Source organism: Eleutherodactylus coqui, chromosome 11, assembly GCF_035609145.1.
Source record: "Eleutherodactylus coqui strain aEleCoq1 chromosome 11, aEleCoq1.hap1, whole genome shotgun sequence".
NCBI classification, from domain to species: domain Eukaryota; kingdom Metazoa; phylum Chordata; class Amphibia; order Anura; family Eleutherodactylidae; genus Eleutherodactylus; species Eleutherodactylus coqui.
In genome coordinates this window covers 76,187,748-76,205,984 of record NC_089847.1, presented here as the reverse complement: position 1 = coordinate 76,205,984, position 18,237 = coordinate 76,187,748, and the positions used below count along the sequence as shown (strand labels likewise).

At 42.5% G+C, this 18,237-nt stretch overlaps 1 protein-coding gene across 1 annotated transcript in view; it reads right to left on the bottom strand.

Moving 5' to 3' along the window:
• Positions 1 to 1,349: 1,349 nt before the first annotated feature.
• Positions 1,350 to 18,237, bottom strand: part of PLA2G15 (phospholipase A2 group XV) — a 38,292-nt gene continuing 21,404 nt past the window's right edge. The window contains exons 4-6 of the mRNA XM_066582670.1: positions 13,496 to 13,594; positions 4,892 to 5,116; positions 1,350 to 3,223 (exon numbers count right to left, since the gene is read on the bottom strand). Coding sequence (XP_066438767.1) covers positions 2,712 to 3,223; positions 4,892 to 5,116; positions 13,496 to 13,594 — 836 coding nt within the window. The 3' untranslated portion in view covers positions 1,350 to 2,711. The remainder of the gene's footprint in view (positions 3,224 to 4,891; positions 5,117 to 13,495; positions 13,595 to 18,237) is intronic.

Here is an 18,237-nt window from a genome sequence, read left to right as displayed (position 1 = left end):
GACAAAAATTATATCTATTCTGTCTGATCCCCTTCAGAAGAATGGGGTTCATATTCGTGCATCTCGCAACTCACAAATCTTAGGCCATTTTCACACACCTGAGGAAATAGTGTAAGAGATAAATGTAGACATTAGGCACACTGAAGATGTATCATACTATGCAGCAGCACACATTTTTTGAACATTACACATGAAAGATTAATGTGCAATATGTCCAAACCTGACAATAACAAAGACTGGCAGCACATATCTAATAAAAACATATCAATAAGAGCTCTAGAAAAGGATGTAACACCAATAGCGTACCAAATTAAAGGGGTTGTCCCGCAGAAGCAAGTGCAGTTATGCACTTCTGCATGGCCATATTAATGCACTTTGTAATGTACATCGTGCATTAAATATTGGCCATACAGAAGTTATACACTTACCCCCCCCCCCCCCTGGTGCTGGCGTCCCCGTCTCCATGGCGACGAGCAAACTTCTTCTCTGGTCGCTGAAACAGTTGCGCTTGCGCAGAGAGGAATCCTCTTCTGGATAGTCCAGGCTCACGAGCTGCGTCCTGGCTCCTCCCCCTTCTCAGCGTCATCGCCTAGCCCCGCCCCCATCACGTGATGCCAATCAGCCAATGAGGTGGCTGTAAATCGGCAGTGGAGCGCACCCTGGGAAACGACCCGCGGCGCACCCTGGGAAACGACCCGCGGCGCACCCTGGGAAACGACCCGCGGCGCACCCTGGGAAACGACCCGCGGCGCACCCTGGGAAACGACCCGCGGCGCACCCTGGGATACGACCCGTGGCGCACCCTGGGATACGACCCGCGGCGCACCCTGGAAGAAGATTTTTATAACTTCATGAAACAGCTTCATGGTGAGTAGAAACGCTCTAAAAAAAACGATTTACATGTGTAGTTTGTGATGCTTGCTTAACATGGGGGACTTGGGTGTGAAAAATTTTTCGTTTTGGCCGCGGGACAACCCTTTTAAGAAATCAAGTAGCCAGATAGTAAGAGCCTTAGAGGGGAAAATTAAATTGCCTTATTATATGCAAACCATCTATTCCAAGCAGTATCAAATTGGTTTTCCAAGACCATAAGTTCCTCAAACCTATAGAATTGTTCAATTTTTTTAAACCATTCTTGTATGGTAGAGGGAGAATATTTAGCAGCTGTTAGCAACCAGGTCACAAGCTCATATCTCCTCCTTGTAAAGGTAGGGAACCAAAGTTGTCCATTGCCCATTGCCCCCTTTACATCTTTGAGCCACATTGGTTTTCTCCTATCCCTAACCCTTTTATTCCTGAAAGGTATGAACCTTTACTTTAATAACAAGTCTGAAAAAAATATTTCTGGTAACAATATTTTTTATTAAACATATTTATTACAATTCTGAGGCACAAAAGGCAAAAGGTTTAAAATTTAGGAAAAAAAAATAAATCACATACCAAGAATACAAAAATTCATCACATGCATATAAATTTGGCAGTTTAAGCTTGACATAAGACCCAGATTTCTAACTTACATTTTTTAAACATTTGGAGCTGACACTGCAGAATATACCTTCACCATTTTACCATAATCTGCACCAAAGGGAGAATGGCATATCTGCTATGTGTGCTTAAAAGACACTGAGGTAAAAGTACAATACACTACAATATTTAGGGGCAAATACTATTCCTGTGCAATAATCCCCAATGTTATTATATTTCTCAGTTTACATATTAAGGCCTCATGCCCACAGCCGGATTGGATTCCACTTGCAAAATATTGCAGCGGTATCAGACCTGACGCCCCCCAGGAGATCCTATACTCACCTCCCCGGATCCACCACGAGTGTTTTGGCCGGCGAGCATGCGCAGTGCAGTGCATGACATGCTGGCACTGGGCTATGACGCAGATTGTTGGAGTACTTCTGCAGTGCTCAAGTATCGTCGGAGGGACGGCTTCCATTGACTGCAATGGAAGCGCTCCGTGTGATTTGATTTCCACTCGTGGGCAGGGGAGAATCATTTAACATAGCATGTCTATGGATGGACATTGCTGCGGAATTCGCGGCGGGTGTCTGACCACAAAATCTGTAGCGATAATCCGTCCGTGGGCATTTGGCCTTAGCGATCTCATTGAGGTACAGTGTCAAAGATCCAACATTGCTGAAATGACATTTTTGTAAACACCTTCATTTGTTCCTGCGTCACACTTTATTCTATAAGTAAATATCTGTGCTGTAAACCATCTGTGCATTGTGTTCAAAGTTCAGTTAGAGCTATAAAACAATCACTGTGCACAAACATTAGAGATCACTTTAACTTTCATTTTTAAGTATTTTCTGATCATGTCAAAGTTTATTTTCAAAATGCGACTATGTGCAAAGTCTGAAACACTTAATTTTTTTGCATTAATACAATAGTAGAAATATGACGTTTTGTTCAAACATTACTACAAGAAAGCATTTGTGGGCTGAACAACATAATTAAATACAAATAAAGCCTGAGTAATACACACTGTGTAGAGAATTGTATTAACCTATGAAACAGTCTTCCAGCAATGCATGTTCTCTATAGAGACTGACTAAAGGTCTACTAAGGACTACATTGCTGTATATAAATTATGTAACTTAATTTCTGGAATTATAAAAGCAGAGTTCACCTGCTCTTATGCAGCAAACCATATGGTAAACATCTACCAAACCACAGTGCACAGAAGGCAGCCATCCTAGCTAAACACCTAAAAGGACCTTCTTGATGTAGGAAATCGTGGTAACATTTGACAACATGGCAATGTGTTCATTACCCGGCAGCTCGACCAGAGATACTGCCTGCTTCTGAAGGCCTAACCACTTACGACATTGTAAGGCACTTTCTATGTTGACTGTACCATCTCCAGGCCCATAAACGATGCTTGGGTCCTTGTCTGGAAAAGAATCATAGTGAAATGAATCAGGAGTCTCAACATCCGTTCCGTAAAGGCAATATACTGTAACTCCAGGAGGAGTGAGTGAGGATATAAGACTTTCCGTTTCTTTCCTCATGAACCAACCCTCCTTAAAGCCAATGTCTCTATAAAAATCCAGGTAGTCCTTCAATGTATAGTTTGCGCTGGGTGTAGTGACAAAAACTTTATCAGCCGGCCATGTATTGTTGTATGGTAGTAGCCAACTGGTAGAAACGGCTGAGCGTTGCTGGTCACGAATCCGCAAGGAGCTGATTACTGGAATCCTATTGTTGTCTCCTGAAACATACATCATTGTTAGAGAAAACAAAAACTAGTTTAACAATACATGTCTACAAACCAATTACATTTAAACTGCAATTTATTTTACAGCATATAAATACACCGATATTTTGAGCAAAAACAATTATGCAATACATTAAAAACACTCAGCTAAGGCTAGTTGCACATGTCTGCTCACATCGCAGAAAGGTTGCAGGACCCGACTAATCGCCTAGCAATGACACGGGAAAGAAACATTTAGAAAAAAAAAAAAAAGGACTGCACATTTCCGACGGTTCTCTAGCCGAACCATCCGCAGTACAGAAGACAAGAAACATGCCGACGTTGACCCACAGGGTTGGATCCCTCATCCAGAATCTCACCTGTTCGTATGCAGGCGGCCCAAGAGGATAGTCAATAAGCAGAAGTATCTTTGCTATAACCCTAGATAGGGGCAATTTTTTCCTCTTCAAGGTGTAGCTGCACCTTGAAACACACTTAACATGTCAGAGATCCGTCAAAAGTATTGATCAGTGGGTGTCCCTCCTACCCCTCTCCAACTTACCCCCTGAAAAAAAAAAATACTGCATGAAACCGCTGTCAGGCTTCCTTCACATGATCTGTTTATCTTTACTATAACCTAGATGAAGGCAATGGACACATTCGGGGCAATTTTTTCTCAAAGTGTAGCTGCACTTTCAACACACTTTTGATATGTCAGAGACATGTCAAAAGTATTGATCAGTGGGGGTCCCACTGCTGAGACCGCCACTGATCGATAAAACAAGGGGGCTGCAGTGCTCATCGGAGTGCTGTGCCCCTTCAACTGCCGGAAGATTTGCAAAGTAGCGAAGACAGCCACTGATCAATACTTTTGACATGTCTCTAAAGTGTGTTGAAAGTGCAGCTACACTTTGAGAAAAAATTGCCCCGAATGTGTCCATTGCCTTCATCTAGGGTTATAGTAAAGATAACAGATCATGTGAAGGAAGCCTGACAGCGGTTTCATGCAGTATTTTTTTTTTCAGGGGGTAAGTTGGAGAGGGGTAGGAGTGGGGGTTTCCCCTGTGTTTTTTGAAGCCAACAATTTTTTGAAGTCAGCGGTGGGTCCAGCAGGATGAAGCAAAGTGACAGCAAGCCTTTTTTTTTTTGAAACCCCATTGAGAGAGATGTGCTAAAAAAATGGAAATTTTTAATTGTTTTTATGTTCCAAAAATAGAACAGATGGAATTCTGATGGAATGCCCTAATGCGAATGCAGCATAACACCTTCCTTCATATTCCTCATTCCCTTGCAATTCTCTTCTGGCTCAAAAAAATGCATGAAAAAGTGCCTCAAAAACCGAAGTTTTTCCAAAAAAACAGTGTGAAATCACCATTACTGAGATCACAACTACCTCAGAATACCATTTCTACCATATTGTCAGTGAAGAAGTAAAAACTACTGCTGCCATGACTAACCCTGCAATTATACTACAACCATCAATTAATACATACAGGTTTTATTTAGTTTGTGCAACAAAAAAAATTTTTTTAAAAAGTGTGGCTTTTTTTTTTTAAAGACCTCTAGAATTATGAATACATTACATTCCCTCTAGTGTTGGTTATAAATCTTTCAAAAACAGTTACTCTTTAGGTTAACCCAGGATTCCACTATACAGGATTCTTTTATACTTTTTATACTAACCTGAAGCAAGAACTCGCAGAGTTTTTGCCACTCCTCCCCAAGGAGCACCAAGAGCCACAAAAGAGTGTATATACTTGTCCTTCCACTTCTGCGTCTGGTGATTCAGAAAATAAAGGGTGTACAAATTGCCCATACTGTGAGCAATGAGCACCACAGGTTTCTGAAACTCCTCATACATAGTTTCTATGAGCTTCTGTAAGGCTTCAAAATACTCAGTGTTCTCATCTAGAAAAAAATTTAAAAAAGTGTATAACATTAAGCCTCATTATAAAACACGGATTATGTTGCCCATACCTGATTTTAGCTTGTATTTCTCAACTGCACTGGAACATACTGCATGTAACCTTATTTTGAATGTTGTTGCGCACTCTACTAAACCCATTGTAAACATTGAAAATACAAAATGAAAACTAAAAGCTGCCTGTCCATGGGTGTAGCGATATCCCGCGGCAGATCTCCGCCACGGGAGCCGCCGCTGGGGAGCAGGAGGCGGGCTCAGTACAGAGAACTATCAGCTATCTGACAGATAGGCTCACCGCGGAGAATCACAGCATGCTGCGATTTGAATCCCACAAGCAGAGAATCGCTATGATTCTCCACTCGTGGACGCTGCGGCTGCGCTTTCCATAACACCAGCGGAATCACGCCCGTGGACATGCAGCCTTAAATAGAATCTCTGGACTTGTACACGAGTCTCCAGCAGCATCGTACAGTTGCTACTCAGTATGCTACCCATGTTTCCCCATGCCTGACATAAGAACAGGTGGAACTCTGCAAGTAAAGTACCCTTTAAGCCATAAGAAATAAGGCTCCTTCTATGTGTTCGGCAAGGGATCAGACACTCATGCCCGCTCCTCACCTATGTTTCACAAAGGATTTTTGTTGTATACAACCACACATGTTAGCTGCTGTAGGGAAAGCATCTCTCTGCAATTTTTGGATGTCCCACACATTGCATGGACTGAGGTGAAGTAGGAGTGCCCTCTTTACAAACATCCTATTGCAAAGCCCTCTTAGGCTTCAAGAATCCGAAGGATAAAACAGAAAAAGATAAAACCTGACAATCCCATTAGAGGTCCTATGAGCTTTCCCGACATTACACATGCCGGAGCATTCTTAGAATTCTGTGTTGGGCTGTTCCTCTGCTATTCTTTTTGTATGAATTAGCAACCAAGTTATACTGTTACTCAGACTTTTACTGATGCAAGGAATTGTAAGACTAAGAGTAAAGCTGGCATACATATTAGATAGCTTGGAGTGTATGGGGTAGAGGGATGGTCATAGAAGCTGGCCAAAAGAGGTCTACTTGACATCTACATCCGGGGAGAAGTTCCCCATACACATTAAATGATCAGCCACTCCCTTCTATCAAAATCGGCAGGTTTGTCTAACATTACTCTGATGCAGAACATGCGGTGCCAATCATCTGGGCACACCATCTATGCGTGGTTTTTCATATAGTTTTCATTTCAGGGTCTAAAGGAGTTGCACATACCCTGTTTACCTGAAAATAAGACGTAGCATGATTTTCCAGAATTTGAGGATGCAAAAGGATTTTTCAGGCTTTGAGGATGCTTGAAATATAAGCCCTACTCCAAAATTAAGCCCTGCTAACAGCTAATTAAAAAAGTCAATTTAAATTTCTGCGGCAAATCCACCCTGTGTGAACCCAGCCTAAGAGTTAGAGGCATTATATATGCATGCAGTCCCCTGCATTGAAGATTATAGCACTAATGAAATGCTAGGCGGTTACCTCGACATCCATCATCTACAATTGAGAGACAAATGCATTGTCCCCTCTTCCCTGGAGTACTGATTGTATTTAGTGTGATCGTTCTCAGTAAGAGAAACTGCTAACAAAAATACATGATGCTACAGCACGCTTTGAAGTTATCGACCCTGCATCAGGTTAAAATGAAACTGGTTTGGATGGGACACAATAACATACAAATGCAGCTCACATTGGTGCCATTTTAAGTCTCCAGCTTCTGTGTGTAAAGAGATAGATGCTAAATCAGTCCATTGAGCTGAGGAATGTGACAGTTTTATGATGTCTGTTATTTCTACTTTACAAACTGCACTTCGGAGATGGAAACACTAGATCTGTAGCACCGCATATTGGATGGCAACATTCTTACAAATCAATTTCTAAATTTTTATGAAAAAAAAATCAATGATTGGAAAGAGGACACCCGTCTGGACCTCCCTCAGACCTTTCATATTCTCCACTAATGCAAGAATCCCAGGCTAAGGTTCATTCCATTTTTGAGGAACATGGCCACAAACCTACACTGCCAAATTCTTCTGTGATTAGAAGTTGCCTTTCAGTAAGATAACTTATCTGCTCTATGCTAGATCCATGAGCACAAAAAAATTTTTTTGCCACAGGTAATTCAGTCTTTTCCTTTCTGAGTGGCAATGAGATCTCATCCTGGCTCTCAGAGGAAAAGACGGAATTACCTGTGGCAAAACATTTTTTGCAAATCTTTCACATTCACTTAAGTGAATGAGGATAACTGAAGCAGTATTTATTCAAGTTTTTAGTAAAAATGTTTAAAATGATAAAAGTAGGAAGTATTTACTTAAAGGGAAAAGGAAAAAAAGACTGATAAGGTGGCGCAACCTTTATTAAAAAAAATGTGCACATATTTGAATAAAAAGGTCGTTCCTCTATTGAAATAAAATACAGTATAAAACTCCAAGCGTTCGAGGCAGTTATGTCTCCTCTTCAGTCCCGCTGGAGACATTATATAAGATATACATTAGCATTTTTCTGTCTACCCTTTTTCTCCCCCCCCCCCCCCCCATTGCGTTTATATATTACATTTTATGTCATGTACCACCGTTTGTTGATGTATATATTATGTAGTGTGTCTCCAGCGGGACTGAAGGTGGCATAACTGCCCCGAAACACTTAGCGCTTTATGCTGGATTTTATTTTATTAAAAGGAATTCAATTTTTATTCAACTATGTGCACATTTTTCTAAAAAAAGGTTGCGTCACCATATCAGCTTTTTGCCCTTTTCCTTTATGTATTATTTGGCTGGCCAACAGATATCGGTTGCTCAGTTACTGATTTGGGAGCACCTGAAATTTTGATGCACGCACCTCCTATCACACAAACTAGTACCACCTTTAGAAGCAGCAAAGAGACCTAGCATTCAATTCTACAAAACAGCAGTTAGTCACTCTAGACTGCTCTACGATGTCACAATACCCATTTGGAGCCAAAATTTCCAAGTTTAAACAACCAATGAAATAGCAAGCAAGCCGTCCAAGTAGAATCAAATTTTGTGAGCTTGTTTTCATAGTTTGCATTATGTTCTTCGATATGAATTATGTTGGCCAGGGTTTCCAGCCACATTATTTTCATCGGGGAAGGAGGGGAGGGGGGTCCACATGCCCCCTTTCCCATAAACTCCTGAATCAGGCGAATGCCTGAGGGTGACAAGACATTCCTAACTCTTGAGTGGGGACTGCAATCCTGTCAAAAGGGACATACCTTCCATAAAAGGTAGGTTAGGATTCCCCACCTGGCGGGTGAGGGGACCTGGTTGGGACACCAACCTCATGCAAGTAATGAAGCCGTTCCAAGTGTCTAGCCCCATCAGGAAGTGTGACATTATCGGGGTTTGGCAGCTCGCTAAGGGTGGGAGCCAGAAAGGACCAAGAATCTGACTTGGAGCACCCACGTTCTAGCTCCACCCAGAGGTTAGTAGATCGCTTCTGAAAAATATCTAGGACGCAATTTCATAAAGCCACTTTATGGTATAGAGAAAAGCTTGGAAGACCCACTTAATTTTGTTTGCGGCGTAAAAGTATCTTAATTTCACCCTAGGTCTTGAGCCCCCTCAAATAAAATCCAGGGACATCCGTTGGATCTGAGAAAAGTAAGCTTTGGGGAGTATCAGATGTAAGGTCTGAAATAGGTATAGGAATTTAGGGAGAGAATCCATTTTCAGGGTGTTAATTCTACCAAACCACAAGATGGTAAGAGGGCGCCACTTTTTAAGATCTTTCCCAAAGTTAGAGAGCATTAGTTTGTAATTCAAGTCAAATAGATTGTTTGGTTCACCTGTGAGATGAATCTTCAAATACTTAATGCAATCATCTCTCAAGCTGTGTTGCTGGTTTGAGCGTTAAGCCCTCAGCTGATTGAATTGTCACATTGAGAATCTCAGACTTGGGGACATTAACTTTAAAATTACTTTCAAACTCTTTCAAAATAGCCAGTAGGGCGATTCTTGGGTTCATGAGGTAGATCAGGAGATCATTCACAAACAAAGCCAATTTATGTTCCGATGTTTGTCTTGAACACCTGTATATCAGGATTTATTCGAGCGTTGGCCAGGGACTCCCTCACCAGGACGTATAGGAAGGGCGATAAGGGACAGCCTTGTCTCGTGCAGTTATTAATTTTCAATTGGGGGGGGGGGGGGGGGGGGAGGAAAGGGCGCCATTTACTTATACTGAAGTCAGGTTATAATATAAACCTATAATCCAACTCAAAATCAAGGGCCTAATCCAATCTTTCGCAGGGTCACCTCCCATAGCCCCCAGTGAACCCTGTCAAAAGCTTTTTCGGCATCCAGACACAAGGGGGCACCTGATTGATGAGCCCACGAAATCATGGATACAGATCGGATTGTATTATCTCTAGCCTCCCAACCAGAGACAAATCCTGTTTGTTCTTTAACTAAAGTTGGGATAAATGGTTTCAGGCAGGTAGCCAGTATTTGAGAATAATTTAGTACCTACATTTAAAAGTTAGATGTGGCTGGATCTTAACCTGGCTTGGGAATGACCGTAATTATAGTTTATAATGCTTGGGAGGGAAACAATTATGAATCTGAGACTATATTAAAAGATCTCAGTAAGAGGGGTGTTCTTGCTCTGAGATTTCCATCAAAACTTGCAGAATCTTTTTTTTTTTTTTAAAGGGTCTCAGGGGCAAATCTATTGATAGGCCTCGATGTTCTCCAATTCTCAAATGCCTGATGCTCACCACAGTCCTCCTTGAGGTTATACAGGTTGTGATAATTTAAAACAGTCGAGGATGTATGCAGTAGAATGAACTAATCCCTTGGAGGGGGAATTGAGGGAAACTATATAAGGTAGAACCATTCTAGGATACAGGGCTCTGGCCAACCAGCGTCCACATTTATTGCCATATTCATAGAAACCTCCCCATGACTTATGTCTAACAAAGAATTTTGATTGGAGAGTATTTTTTGACGAGTGTCTGAGATCTCTACTTGAAGACTATCCGAGGGATTTTTTTTTTTATTAAATGAGTCAAGTGTGTTTAGCTTTGCAAGTAATTGTCTCAAACCTGAGGCATGTTCCTTTTTCAATCTAGCTCCATGGGAGATGAAGATTTCCCTAATTATATATTTTAAAGCTTCCCACTGGATAGGTGCAGGGGAAGTCTCAGTAGTGTGATCAGTGTAGAGGTTTTTGATCGCCCGGCTCTTTTCTTCCCCCGAAAGGCCCTGTAGAGCCCCATAGACCGGTCATCACAGAAAAATACCAATTGAACTAGAGGGTGACATGTCCAGAGGTTCATGGGAGATAAATAGGTAGTCTATACTATTATAGCTATTGTGGGCGAGGGAGTGGTAACTGTCGTCTTTAGTACCTGGGTGTAAGTCACCACATGTCAACCAGCCTCAGGGAGACCAGTGCTAAGCATTGGCTATGGTTAGGACCTTTGAACCTATTGATATTTTAAGGAAAATATAGCGTCCCCTGAGGAGATGATCCGATGAAGGGAGTTGCTAGTGAATAGCAATTGAGACCACACAGATTTTTTTTTTGTCAGGGTGAGGACTATGGTGCCAAGTAGTATAAAATTTAGATGAGCATCTCAATATGCTAGTAGCAAGAAAGTGGGTCTCTTGTAGCAGGGCAATCATCACCTTATTTTTATGGAGGTGGTTTAGTATCTGGTCTCTCTTAGCTGGCTTGATTAGGCCCCTGGTATTATAGGAGCAAAAAGTTAGATCCATAGTAACCATCTAGTCCGCCAAGTCCACATCACCACAAGCATTGGGGAACGGGAGAGGTAGGGCAAAGAGATTTGCAACATGGAGGAAACAAACATCCAGAGCTATATCCGGAATTTGTAGGACAACCACTAGTCTAGGACCAGTCATTGGACAACTCTGTTGTCCAACCTATTAGGGGTAGTGGAGGAAATTGGTGTAGGAGCGCTCCAGGCGGCTCCCGTGAGTGGTATTGAAGCCCTAAAGGGTTATGAATATTAAACCAGGCAACAATTTTAAGAAATGATGATTAAAATAGATGAAAGTAGGTAATTTGAGGAGGACTCAGGGTAAGTACCCCACGTCACCAACCCATAAGAGAAAATGCAATAACAGAGTATGACAATAATTAGCCCTGACTAACATTTCGACATCTTTAAGTTGACCAACTCGAGATACTAGAATTGTTATATATGGTCAAGCTAAGCGAGCAGGACAGTCTCAGGCTGGAGTGTCCTGCGATCGAAGCCGATCACTGTCTTTTCAGAGCTGCAGTGTGCCAGGTCTCTGGTAGCTGGAGTTGGCAGGGAAGGCCAATCTGGCAATGATCTCATGGGTAATTTGAATGTTCCCCAGAAAATTTGGAAGATCCCCTAAAAAGCGAAATTTTGCCAATTTCCCTTCCTTCTAAGCTGAAAGGGGTGACCCCTGCGGTAAGAAATTTGTGTTTCTCCAAGTGCTTTCAGAAGCGGTTTCAAGACTCTACGGAGTTGGAGGGTTCTCCTAGAGATGTCTGGCATAAATTGAATTGGGGTACCATGATAAGATAAGTTAGTGACGCTTCTAGCCCCTTTCAGAATGTCCTTTTTGTCTTTGAAAAAATAAATGCGGCCTATCCGGAGATCTCTGGGCTCAGAGGTTTTTTGAAACTTTAATCCATTGTTCTAAATGTGAGTTTAAAACTTCATTTGGTATACCTCAGATGCATATATTATTTCTCTTGTGTCTGTTTACCAAGTTGTCGACGTGAGTGAGGATACTGGCGATCTAAGTATGATGGGCCGATATGACCCAACTATGCGACTCCAGCATTGAAAACGATTTGTTCTTGTGACTCCTCGACTTCACTCACTCTCTGGCCCATATGTTGAACTTTTTTGAATTTGGGTCAGGGCTTGTTTTTCGGTATGCTTGAGGCATTGAAATAGGGAGTAAATTTCCAATTCGTCGGGTAAAGCTTTGGTGTGTGCTTTCCAGTCCCAGTTGTGATCTTCAGCTTGGGAACCCTGAGAAGAGGGACTCGGAGCCTGAACATCCCCAAGATTTTTACCACAAGATAAAAACAAGGAGTGTAGACTGCTGGCCCAACCAGGAAATGGAAGGTTCAATGACTTCATGTATGTGGTGGGGGTGGGATGAGGGGAGCCTCCCCGGGTACTCACGAAATACATCACCTCTCAATCTGAAGAGTGGGTTCTCTATGCACTGGGGGAGACGAGCAAGCCCACGTGTCTGATGAGCTGGCAGCTCTGCCACCCCACTCTTTCACTCCACTCCCACTGTCAGCGCCGGTCTCCTCATTAGTCCCGAAGCGGTAAGCGGCACGCTCTTTTGTTGTGGCGGCAAGAGAAGCTGGCTGCATGCTTTCTTCGCGTTTCCTCAGCCTCCATGCCCGATGTAGGAGCCGAGATGAAGCAGTTAATACTGCCGGCGTCCAAACAATCGGTATTAAAACCAACTGATTATCAAACAAGGCAACAATGGTTTTCATGCTTGCATTAAATAAACGATCAGGGAACGAATTATCATTCATCTTCATTTGTTAACCTTTTTCACACTTATCGTTCAAACTCAAAAAATCCACCGATTTTTATTGAATGATAGTTTAGTGTAAACAATGAGTCCTCTTTAAAGCTGGATGTCATGTTGACTACTTGCTGGATGGTCATATTGACTACTTGCTCACTGCCTGGGCTGTTCTGACCAGTGGATGTGTGAGGGCACACAAAGTGACCGGGCTCAGGATGCCCTCTACAGACGACCAGTAGAAAGGAGCGTCTGACAAGCAGAAGTAGCTCCAACTGTTTAGTTGCCCACCATCCTGAGACAGGTGGCACCAAAGTTGTTCAGCATGCCAACAAGCAGAGAAGGCACTGCACCATTTTATCTTGTGTTTTTGTGTTTTTTTTTAGGTTGCTCACCATGCAGTATAAAAATTATGTTAGTTTTATTCTAAGTGTCGTTACAATTGTGGCAATAAGAAATATGCATTCTTTTAGGTTTTACTATCTTTTGCACAATAAATTGTATGTTTTGTGGAAAGAGGTTTTTCGCTTTTGTACAATTCTTTTGCGTTCTTTGATTCCATTATAACAGTGGTATTTCAGCTGTTCTAGTCGGCACACAGTAGTGATGGCAAAAATGGAGCTTCTGTGGTAATAAACCTGCCACTGAAGGGGTTAAAAGAGTTTTTGATTTTTGTATTTTCACTTTTAGAGCGTATAACCATAACACTAGAGTTTTAAACCTTTGAGAATATATCATTCACACAATACTTAACATTTTTGAGCACTACTCCTGCACAGTGTAATTTTGTTTCCATGAACACAAGATACTTACTAGGAGCTTTACGCCAATCATAAGGTGCTCCTCTTACATCTACATCACGCGTGTACCCCCAGTCAACCATAGCTTGAACAAGAGCAAAGAAATATGTACCTGCAAAAACAGATTACAGATGTTGAAGCCCCAAGTATAAGTTTGCAAAATATGCTAAGCTACTTGGAACATAGAAATCTTAGTAATGTTTTGATCGGTATCAACAGTTATAATACAGCAGTAGCAAGCAAGTTGCAGGATGGCAAAGGCAGTGTATATAAAAATCCATGCTCCCATCAACCCACGCCATGTCTCATACACAGTACTAGTACACCTGTCCAGGCCCCATAACACAATTGTGCCCCAAAATGACAATTTTCCCATTGTGCCCCTCTATGCCTCAGTTATAGTGCCCTTCTTGGTGACGCTGCACAATGATATTACTTTGTAGCACTTAGGATGCAGTATCGCCTTGTGGGCACAGTTATGTTGGTCTCATTGTGATCCACACAAAGTAATGGTGCCCCCTTTGTACCCCTTTCAAGGTAATAGTGTACGGGTGTCTCCGTTGTGCCCCCAACAAGGTAACATTGCCTCCTCTGTGCCTCCAGTAAAGTAACAGTGCACCCCATCAGTCCTCAACAAATAGTAATAATGGTGCCCAGGTGCTCTGCAAGGCAATTGTGCCCTTTGTGTCCCCCAAATAATGTCCTCTTACTGCCTCTTATGTCCTCATGAATAGTACCCCCCCACCAAGTAAGAAAAGCCCCCTTGTTTCCCCCAGCACACACACAAAGTAAGGGCTTGTTCATAATAGCGTTGGTGATTTCCATTTATCTGTGCCGGGCTTTTTTGGAACAGAGAAATGAAAAGAAAACGAGATTTAATATTTCTACTTTTCCCCATTGATTTCAATTGGATTTTTAAAAACAAACATTTGCTTACATTCTGTTTAATTTCGTTCTTTAAGATGAAACAAATAGCGCAGCAGTATGATTCAACTGTACACAATATTCCATGTGTGGTCTAACCAGTGACATGTAAAGAATAACAATGTTCTTGTCATGTGTACCTATATGCTCTTTTGATGCACTCCATGATCATATTGGGCTTATCAGCAGCTGCCTGACACTGATTGCTCCAATTAACCTTACAGTTAACTAAAATCCCCAAGTCCTTTTCCCTGTCAGTGTTACCCAGTGGTTTCCCATTTAGTGTGTAACGGTGACTTGTATTTCCTCTGGCTACATGCATACCTCATTTGCCACTTTTCTACCCCCAACTTATCCAGATTTACAAATGTATTCTGTCCTCGTGTCAATTTGTTTTGTATAAGCAAATATTGATATTTAACTGTATAAATACCTCCACAAAATAGTTAATATATTAAAAATATGGCCCAATACTGCCCCGTGGTACCCCACTAGTAACGGTGACCAATCAGTGTACGTACCATTAATACCACCCTCTGCTTTCGATCACTGACCAGTTACTTACCCACATTCTCACCAAGACCAAAGTATTCTCATTTTATATACCAACCTTTTATGCCGCACAGTATCAGACTCTTTGAAAACAAAAAGAAATCAAGATATACAAGATCCAATGACTCTCCCTGGTCCAGTTTAGAACTTACCTCCTCTAGATGCTAATCAGATTGGTTTGACAGGAGCAATCTCTTATAAACCCATACTGACGCAGAGTTATGCAGTAATTTTCATTGAGGTACTCCAGGATATCATCTTACCCACAGTGGAAGCAAGACTTACTGGCTTATAGTTTCCAAGTTCACTTTTTAAACCCCTTTTTGAAAATTAACAGCGCATTTGCTATCTGTCAATTCAGTGGAATAAAGAAAGTCAATATACAGTCCTCAAAAGAAACAAGGGTCTATCACATTATTAATTCCATTAGAATCTGTGGTTGTATGCCATCAGGATCCACAATATGTCCATTTTAATCTTTTTAGGGTGGCTCTGCACTTCTTTCTGACTAGCTGCAGTTAGTGGAGTTTACTTTATCACTCTGCATCTCACCTGACTTTATTTTCCTGAGTGAATACACTGGCAAAACACTAGTTAACAGATTTGCTTTCTCCTCATCACCTTTTACAATTTGTTGCATTACTTTTTAAAGGGCCAACATTTTGTTTTAATTTTTTTATTATTTATATAGCTGAAAAACTGTTCAGGGTTAGTTTTACTCTTTGGCAAGGAATCGCTGTCTCTACTTTTACTGCTTTTATTTGCTTTTTACACAATTTAGTTTTTCCCTTATAGCTTTTTAATGTTTATTTGCGACCTTGTTTTGGGTTCAAATAAATTTTATTACGCATTTCACTTAACTGACAACATTTTGCTTTTAGTTTGCGAATGTCGATAAATCTTGAAATAAACATGTGTATAGAGAAACATCGAACAAGAGGGAGAAAAAATAGATTATACCTACCCGGTTTCCAGTAGTCTCCACGACAGCACCAATTGAGATTGCCTCCTCCTGATAGGACAGGAACACAGAGGTTAAAAGCTCCCCCCCTTCCCCACTTTCCTCAGTGGATTCTAACGAATTGCCGGGGTAGGAGCTCAACTTCTATTTTTTCCCCTAACCAGGTTTTTTTTTTTTTTTTAATTATAAAATTATATTATATTTTTTTATATTATATTCTATAGTTTCTTTTCTATCAATTTAGGGGGGGGGAAGGTACGGGTGCTGTCGTGGAGACTACTGGAAACCCGATTATCGGGTAGGTATAATCTATTTTTTCCCCAGTCGTCTCCACGACACCACCAATTGAGACGTACCAACTAAAGTTTTCCTAGGGTGGGATTGCTGCCGAGAGGACTTTGCGGCCGAAGGCCATGTCCTCGTCCTGCTGCACTTTTACCCTATAGTGTTTAACAAACGTGTGGGGTTTCTTCCAGACTGCAGCTTTGCATATCTGCTCGACCGAAGCTGAGCTATGTTCAGCCCATGAGGATGCTACTGCCCTTGTAGAATGGGCTTTAAGAGCTAAAGGGATTTCCTTCCCGAGGGCCTTATAGGACTCTATGATGGCTAGGCAGATCCACCTGGCTATGGAGCTTTTCGCTGCTTTGCTCCCTTTGTTTGGGCCACTGAACTGGACGAACAAGTTGTCGACCCGTCTCCAGTGGCTTGTTGCCTCTATGTAGCCTAGGACTGCTCTCCTAACATCCAGGCAGCTTAGGGTTTTTTCTTCCTCGTTTTTAGGTTTACTAAAAAAAAATGAGGGGATTATTATGTCTTGGGACCTATGAAAATGTGATACTACGCCGGGTCCGTTTTAAATACTAATTTAGTGTCCGAGATTTTCAGGAACGGGTGGCGAATGGACAAGGCCTGCAGCTTGCTAACCCGTCTTGCGGAGGTGATGGCTACTAAGAAAATGGTCTTGATAGTAAGCATTTTTATGGGTAGTGCTTCGATCGGCTCGAATGGTACCGCTGTCATGGCCCTTAGAGCCCAATTAAGGTTCCAGTCTGGAAAAAGATTTATGGGCCTAAGCAGTAATCTAGTTGCTGCTGCTAGGAACCTGTTGACCCATCTGTTGTCTGCGAACTTTGTGTCACATATGGCGCTAAGGGCTGCGACCTGGACCTTCAGGTTGCTTGGAGAGAGGCCCATCTCTAGGCGCTCCTGCAAGAACTCTAAGATTAGAGGGATGTCCGGGATAGAATCCCCACGATCCCTTCCCTGTCTCCATGAGGAAAACCTTCTCCAAACTTTCTGGTAGATAAGGTGGGTCGTCTTTTTTCTGCTGGACATTAACGTTTCTACTACTCTCTCCGAGAATCCCTTCTCTTTTAGTGAGGATTCCTCAAGAGCCATGCTGTTAAGTGGAGCTTGTCTAGGCTCGGATGGTTCAGTGGCCCCTGCGATAGAAGATCTGTCCAGGTAGGGAAGGTGACTGGGTCCTGGACGCTCAATGTTGCTAGAAGACCGAACCAGCTTCTCTTGGGCCAGAAGGGGGGTCACCAGGATTAGTGTGCATACCTGGGTTCCGAAATGTTGTAAAACTCTGGGGATCAACAGTATAGGAGGAAAGGCGTACGCCAGCCCCTCTCCCCAGTCTTGGCCTAAGGAGTCTACTGCTGTCGGATGATCTCCTGGCCGGAGGGAGAAGTTGCTTACTTTGGCATTTTCCCTGGTTGCGAACAGGTCCAATTGTGGGGTCCCCCACTGGTTGGTAAGGATTCTGAATACTTCCAGGGAGAGAGACCATTCTCCTGGGTCTATTTGCCTCCTGCTGAGAAAGTCCGCTTTTTGGTTTAGCGCCCCCTTCAAGTGGGTTGCCGTGATTGAGAGGATCCGGCCCTCTGCCCAGTGGAAAATTTTCTGTGCGATGTTTTGCAGGGCGGGAGATCTTGTGCCCCCTTGGTGTCGTATATGGGCGACCGCGATGATATTGTCTGACAGTATCTTTATATGCTGGTCCCGTAGCGAGTTCCCTAACTGCTGTAGGACCTGCCATACGGCCTGTAGTTCCCTGTAATTTGAGGACTGTTCTTTTGTCCTTTGAGGCCATGGGCCCTGAAAGAACTGGTTCCCTACATGCGCTCCCCATCCCCAGGCGCTTGCGTCCGTTGTGATGTGAGTGGCTGGGTTTTTTTCGCCAATGAACCCCTCTCCGCAGGTTCTCTGGGGATGCCCACCAAACGCAGGGATGTTTTCACCGTGCTTGGGATGTACATTCTTGTCCCTAGAGAGGACTGCCTTTTGTCCCACATGGATAGGACTGAGGCTTG